Genomic DNA, 7,326 nt, shown 5'->3' on the forward strand with positions numbered 1-7,326 from the left:
ACCAGTCTTTTTTGCTTATATTTAGATTTCAAACATCTCTTACCAAACATCACTATTAGAGGTAAACTAGTTAAAACCTCTAATATTGCTCAATTAATAATTTAGATTGAGCTTCGCAACAGTTTATTATTAATGTATTTGATTTATTTGGTAAAATAGAATAAAACGTATTGTGTTGATAAAATTAATTAACTTGTTATTGTTAATTACATTATTTAAAAAATGACTAATTTGCTTTTCTTTCTTTTTTGATCTAATTATTAATATATTATACACGTTAGAAATTAATTCAAAAAAAAAAGACAGAAAAATAAATACAGCATATTTTCTTCCCTGCTCACCATCTTTTTTTTTGGCAAGCTACTTGGCCAATTGAGCGAATTTTCTCGGGTAAGCAAATTACAACAGTCCTAAATTTCTACCATTAAAAATGCTCTTATATAGGATATACATATATACAACAAAATAATAAATGTTCCAAACAAGCCATGTCAATCGTGTCAGAAATGAAAAACCCTACTCAAAAGTCAAAACACACCCCTCCCAAAATTTCTGAGTAACTTCTCCACCAAAATCTTCAACTAAGTATTGTTTTTCATTGACTCAATATTGTTTTCTGAGTAATCTCCAAATGTATTCTTAATCCTCGGTTGAAAGCTTTTGCTTCTTCCATTTGTATGCTGCTTCTAATATCTTCAGGTTTGGAGCCTGAGTTTCTTCAGGGAATATGTAATCAATGAATTCCTCCAACCTGCAATACCCAACTCAGTCAGTCAGATACTCCGTAATCTTTGAAAACAAAAACTCTCGGTGGATAGAATAATTCTCATCATATTAATAAAAGGAGAAAGTTAACTTACCCAGCCAAACCATCTTCTGAAGAAATTGGCCTCCTCTTTTTGAGTTTTTTAGGCAGCTTAGGTTGAACCAAACCGACATCACCTAATTCCCCGAAACTAGCCTCTGTGTTCAACCATTCTTCCAGCAACATAGCACGCTCCTCTTTCAATTCAGGTGCCGATGTTCTCAAGTAGTTAATAGCTTTCTCGAACACCCCTACGAGGAAAATCAAAGATATAACTTTGAGTATAACCAGAATATACGTGTAAGAAACAAATACTTAAAAAACACAGCTTAGATTAGAGTGCTTACTTCTAGCATTTTGAATGCATTTTAGTTTCTGATCGTCCAGAGAGTTAACACCCTCAACAACCTCCTCCATGGCAGATGCCTCAAATTTGGCATAACTGATCCAAACCTTTAAATGCTTCGTTCTGTCCAACAGTCTCTCATAAAGTTGTCGTGTTCTATCATATTCTCCTTCGGAGATTTCAAAATCGATGTATGCCTGCAGTTAGATGAAAGAAATGTCAGATGGCAATTTATTCTAAGATTATCACTTTTCTGAGCCGACAAAATGATCTTACACTAACACTACTAAGCATATGAACATGATATATCTTATACACCACATTGCTCTGACAAACCATGGGAGTTCACCAAATACAAACATCTGACCTACAAAGTTGCAACTTTTCATACTTGCTGTTTCTTGCTTTGGAATGGTGCACAAAGTTATACTGTCCGGGTGTTTTTTGGTTTAAGATTTTCCATCAGAATTAATGAAATATTAATTAGACTATTAAAATCAAGGTTATCAAACCCGGACCGGACCGGCCGGTTCAACCCGGTTCGACCGGAACCGGTCACAGTTCCGGGCCGAAGGTAGTCCGGTTGTTAAATCTTTGAGAACCGTTCAAACCGGCCGGTTCAACCACAAACCGGTTGACCCAGTGCCGGTTATGCGGTTTGATTTTAGACATGTTTACTTTAAAAAAAATATAAATTGTTACAAAGGTAGGATTCGAACCTTAGACCTTTAGTATGTAAACTTTAATACTTACCACTACACTACCATTTAACTTATGTTTATAATTAACTATTTAAGAATAAATAATAATGTTACAAGTTAAATAATTAAAATATGATTTAGTATTATTTTTTTATTTAGATAAATATCAATAAAAAATTATTTTATTTTTTCAATATTAACAAAGTTTAATTAATATTTTTTTTGAAGAGGTTTAATTAGTATTAAATTTTAAATATATACAAATAAATTTTAAAAATCTAATAAATTAAGATTGAAGTTGAATTATAAAATACATATCATATTTACATGTTAGTTATTAATAAAAATAATCACTATTAATTTTAAAAGTACATTTTTTTAATTTTTATATTTATTTGTTATGATATTAAATAAATATTATTAGTATAACTTTTATGAATACAGTTAATATTATACTATGTTATAAGATTAAATATGAATAGAATTATAATTTTCATATGATTTTTTAATACCGGTTAAACCTCGGTTGGACCCCGGTTAAACCTCAAACCCTTAACCCTTTGTCTTTTCCGGTTCATTGACCGGTCCGGTTTTGACAACCATGATTAAAATGACTAATTTGCCCTTAATATTTATTTCCTAAAACTCTACTTTTCATGCCAAAATCCTTTCTTCTTAATTATTAGGACTTAATTATAGGATTGTTTGCATTAATACTAAACCTCTCTTTTACCACAAAAGGCAAATTTGAAATTTTAAAATAAGGACAAATGCAAACAACACAACATTTTGTTGTTTCTTGCTTTGGAATGTTGCACAAAGTTATATATACATTCAAAATTAATGGGCTCAAAGAAAAATAGTATTCATAGAAAAAATGATTATCAAGATACGCAATCTATTAGCTCCTGGGCAAATTTATGTATATTAAGCGCCTTCAAGCTAAAATTCTTAGGCTAAACCAATAATGCACTTAAGGAGAACAATTAACAATAGTTAATGTTTTGAAGTGAACCTAGGGGCATTGATCAAAACATAAAATGCTTGACTTTAATTCAAAAAGCTGAAATTCCATAAGACTAACCTTCCACAACAACTCTGGCATGTCCAGTGCAGGTTGAGCTATTGCAAGCTCAAAAATTGCTCGGGCTCTCTCTGTTTCTGAGAGAGATCTCTCTAGTTCTGCATACTTACTCCAAGCATAACAGTTTTCCGGTGACCACTCTAAATACTTCTCATAAAGCTTTCTGCAGCGATCGATGTTACCGAGCTGTAGCTCTATTTCAATATATTTTTTAAAAATCTGCATGTTGGCAAGCAAAATAGTGATTAGATAGAAGAAGAAGAATATAATGTTATATAATTCATCAACATTGTGGCGGCAGCTTAATTTTACCTTATCTTTGGGGGCTTTGCCAATGGCATTGCCTAAAATTTGTCGAGCCCCCTGGAGGTTCAACTGACGAATTTCATACTGGGCCGCAAGAAGCCATATCTTTGCAAAAGAGAACTTCTTGTGAGGAATGAAGTTCAAGCATTCCCTGAAATATCAAAAGGAATCAGAAACCTTCCAATGTTTAGGGATCCATTTCTTAGTTACAAAAATGCTTAACCATTAGTATACTCATGGTTGAGCATTGAATCACAAGCACAAGAACAAGAGAGAGATGAAGAAAATTGAACAACAAAATCACCTCAAATTACAGCACAAAGAAAAGTGAAGTATGCAGAATCCAACAACTAAGGACTTCAACTGATTTTGTGTTAATTGGTCACAAGCAAGAGACTGATACAGCAATCATCACTGTTCCTAATTGAATCTTTTTGAAGGAAACTAAACCAATTGAAAGGTCCACATTCAACCGCCCATATAAAGGGCGGCCCGGTGCACTACGCATCCCCGCTGAGCGAGGATATCTCATCTCTACATGTATGAACTTCAGTATTATTCCACACAATTAAAATCATATCCAACTAACAAGTAAAAAACCTTAAACCAGATAAAGCATTAGAAAAGAATATGCCTGAACTATAAATGCAAGGAGTCCATCTCTACATGTATGAACTTCAGTATTATTCCACTCCATAGTTATTAAAGGCGCATGGCGCACTAAGGCGCAAGGGGTCCTGGAGCCATGGCGCATGGCGATGGCGCGCGCCATAGCGAGACAAGGCGCACTTAAAAAAATAAAATTATAAAAATATAAAACTAACATAAAACTAAATCATGAAAATATCTTAAGCATAAATAAATTTTAAAATGCAAAATAAACCCCATATTAGAAAACTTTAAAGTTGAATACTAATTCCTAAGTTCTACTCCTAATCAAAACTCTCCAAATCCATCACTCCTCATCATCACTATCACACTCCTCATCTAAGGCATCATCAAACTATTGATCATCAAACTGTTGAAGTTGAATTCCCTTTAGCTTCTCTGTTTCTGTTGTTTGAATCCGTTTGATGTATTTTCTTTCTACTAAACTTCTTCCTCTTTTAATGACTCTGTCTCTTACTCTTCAAATGACTCTGTCTCTTCCTCTTCAAAGAGTCTCTTCGTCTTCTACTTAGTTTAAAACCTATAATCTCTCTCCTTTTTAATACTTTTTGTTAATATAACATGTGTTCCATTCCAGATATATAAAGTAACCACCAAAAAACTGCCCATAATTGCCTCTAACTGCCAAGGCACGCCTTTGGCAACTGACTTTGGCGCAAAATGGCGCACCAGGCGCGCGCCATGGCGATTGCACCTCGCCATGGGGCTGCCATGGCGCTAAGGCATGCGCCTGGTGCACCATGCGCCTTTAATAACTATGTTCCACTCAATTAAAATCGTATCAAACTAACAAGTAAAAAACCTTAAACCAGATAAAGCATTAGAAAATAATATGTCTGAACTATAAATGCAAGGAGTCCACAAACCAAGAGCAATCTCTAACTTACTACAAAAGCTCTCTTATTACAGTTCCTCAATGGAACCAAAACAAACTATCAAGGACTAAAAAATACATACATATGGCAGTATTGAATTTCGGAACATTCATACAGCTATACATTTTATATCTGAAAAAAGAAGTTGAAACAATAATACATGATGGTAGAAGTACCAAATAGTTGGTTTCACACAGCATTTATAACACAGTGAAAATGATGGATTGCTGGAATGGTAAACAAGATTACTGGAATGATGGATTGCTGGAATGGTAAACAAGATTACTGGAATACTGCTGTGCTTGGGACACTAAATCAATTGGTTCAATTCAAAAAGGGAAAACCCTAGTTGTGAAATCCCTTAAATTAGCACTAATAAATTCAATGAAGGTCACAGGATAATAGACACAATTCTTTTGCTTTTCAAATAAAAATTGAACTCAGACAATATGTCAATACTGCAGCCACATAACCAGAAACAAACTAGCTAATATATTCAAATAAAGAAGCATACCTGTACACATCTCGTGTTCTGTCGACATCTCCAGCATCCAGCTCTTCATATAGAGCATAATTTATCCTAGATCACAAAAGAAACCATACAAATTTAAGAAAATAAGCATTTCAGTAGCCAAAAAGAACCAAGTGAAACATCTTACAATCAAAATTGGAACTCAAAACTCACCACAAATATATATATCTTTGCCAGTATCTCTTCTCCTCAGCAGGAGGTACATTTGCAATTGCCCTCTCATAAACCTCCCTGATTCTCTCCTTGTTACCAACACTTTCCTCCAACCTAACATAATCAAACCATGCGTCATAATTCAAGGGATTCTTCCTAACTTCATCCTCATACTGAAACCTCCTCTTCCCAACTATTGCATCTTCAATTCCCTCTTTATCTCCGTACTGCTTTTCAAATGCGACAAATTTCCTATATAAGTCCTCAGCACTCCCTTTCGGGATATGGTCCAACGCAAATTTATAAATACACCTTGCTCGCTCAGTCTCCTTACATCGTTCCTCAAACTCAGCAAAAGCCACAAACAATTGCTCCGCCTCCTCTTCATCAGCCAACTTCACAACCGCCCTCTCATAAACGTTCCTACACCTTGCAACTTCTCCATTCTTCATCTCAAATTTGGCATAGCGAATCCAAGCACTAACTTTGGGATGGCAGTGAACAAAACGTTCAAAAATCCCTCTTCCACGCTCCACCTCATTGTATCTCAGTTCGAACTTAATATAAGAAAGCCAGCCTTGCTGGTCAGGCTCCCAGCTCATCCATCTTTCAAACACCTGCCTTGCACCGGCTACATTCCCAAGCATCTCCTCCATATGTATGTATTTATACCACAGCTGATCCACTCGTGGCAATAGAGTCACAGCACGGTCCCAAACATTACGGGCATGATTGATGAACTTGTTTTTCATTTCGACCTCTGCATACTTGAGCCAGAGAGTATGGTTTCTGTAATGGACCTCCAGAGCCCGTTCCCAAACTGAGCGAGCTCGATTGAAGTCCTTCTGTGATTCCTCCCACTGCGCATACTTTATCCACACACTGATATTCCATCGTACCCGTCTAATTAGATCTTCGAACTCCTTTCTCTTGCGCAGGCGATAGTCAGCTAGCTCGGTGGAATCTGTGATTTTCTGCTTGGGTGGCCGGATCTCAGCTTCCTGCCTCTCCCGTGCCTCACGGAGAATCTGCTCGGCAGTGATTTGAACAGGAGCTGGTGTCTTGTTCTTCACACGAGTTGGCCGAGGAAGCTTGACCTCGGTTTCTTTCCGCGTCAGGTAACCAAGGGATGGATCGGCATCCTTGGAAGACATTTTCCGGCCTCGACTGCTGGTCAGAGATCAAGATTTCGACGGTGGAATTTCGAAATTTAGGGATATCTTTCCAGGATTCTGGAGGTCAATGGCGATGTGAAATTTATGCAGGAAGAATGGGGTTTCTTGGTTAAGAATGTTTTAGATTGTAAAAGAACGGGTATTGGTTTCAGAGGTGACGGGGCTGCTGTGAGGTTCACGGCGCGGTGGTCGTTTTAGGATTAGGTTTTGAAGGTGAGCAAGATAAGAAAAATACAGAGAGAAAACAATGGGCTATCTGATACGAGTAAGTAATTGGGCCTTCTAGTTTAAGGTAATTATAGATTAAGATAATTTTAAATTAAAAAAAATCCAAATTTAAGTTGGTTTTGTAAACTTTCAATCCTAATTGCAATTGGAATGTGGCCCTCTATCATATATAGTAAATTTATAATATTCTTATTGAAAAACTTACTTCGAATATATAATGATTATCTCCCAACATTAATTAAATTCATTAAATTATATATGCTAATTTAATAAGAAAGTTTTGAAAAAAAAATCCAAAGAAAAGGCATCAGGAAGAGGACACACAACAACAATGCAAATTAAAATTTACTGTGTCCATTTAGCTTGTTTCTAAGTTAATCTTACTATTTCAAGAATTATATTTGTTATCATGTTTTATTTCTTGTAAGTTGAAGTACAATTTCTTCATTTTA

General features: G+C 35.5%; 1 protein-coding gene across 1 annotated transcript; it reads right to left on the reverse strand.

Annotated features, from left to right (window-relative positions):
• Positions 1 to 399: 399 nt before the first annotated feature.
• Positions 400 to 6,910, reverse strand: LOC136225675 (uncharacterized). Its single transcript, XM_066013781.1, has 7 exons — positions 5,472 to 6,910; positions 5,301 to 5,366; positions 3,249 to 3,393; positions 2,937 to 3,155; positions 1,153 to 1,348; positions 861 to 1,056; positions 400 to 751 (listed from the first exon to the last, which is right to left on the reverse strand). The coding sequence occupies exons 1-7, from the start codon at positions 6,623 to 6,625 to the stop codon at positions 640 to 642; spliced, it is 2,088 nt and encodes a 695-aa protein (XP_065869853.1). The 5' UTR covers positions 6,626 to 6,910; the 3' UTR covers positions 400 to 639.
• Between the last annotated feature and the right edge of the window lie 416 nt (positions 6,911 to 7,326).

The sequence above is a fragment of the Euphorbia lathyris genome, chromosome 1 (genome assembly GCF_963576675.1).
Source record: "Euphorbia lathyris chromosome 1, ddEupLath1.1, whole genome shotgun sequence".
Taxonomy (NCBI): Eukaryota; Viridiplantae; Streptophyta; class Magnoliopsida; order Malpighiales; family Euphorbiaceae; genus Euphorbia; species Euphorbia lathyris.

Excerpts from the sequence above, each read along its gene's own strand:
- LOC136225675 (XM_066013781.1), bottom strand. The coding sequence starts at position 6,625 with ATGTCTTCCAAGGATGCCGATCCATCCCTTGGTTACCTGACGCGGAAA. Across the intron at positions 3,394-5,300 it reads AGAACACGAGATGTGTACAG|GGAATGCTTGAACTTCATTC; the intron begins GTATGCTTCTTT and ends TTGATATTTCAG. Across the intron at positions 752-860 it reads TCAGAAGATGGTTTGGCTGG|GTTGGAGGAATTCATTGATT; the intron begins GTAAGTTAACTT and ends TGGGTATTGCAG.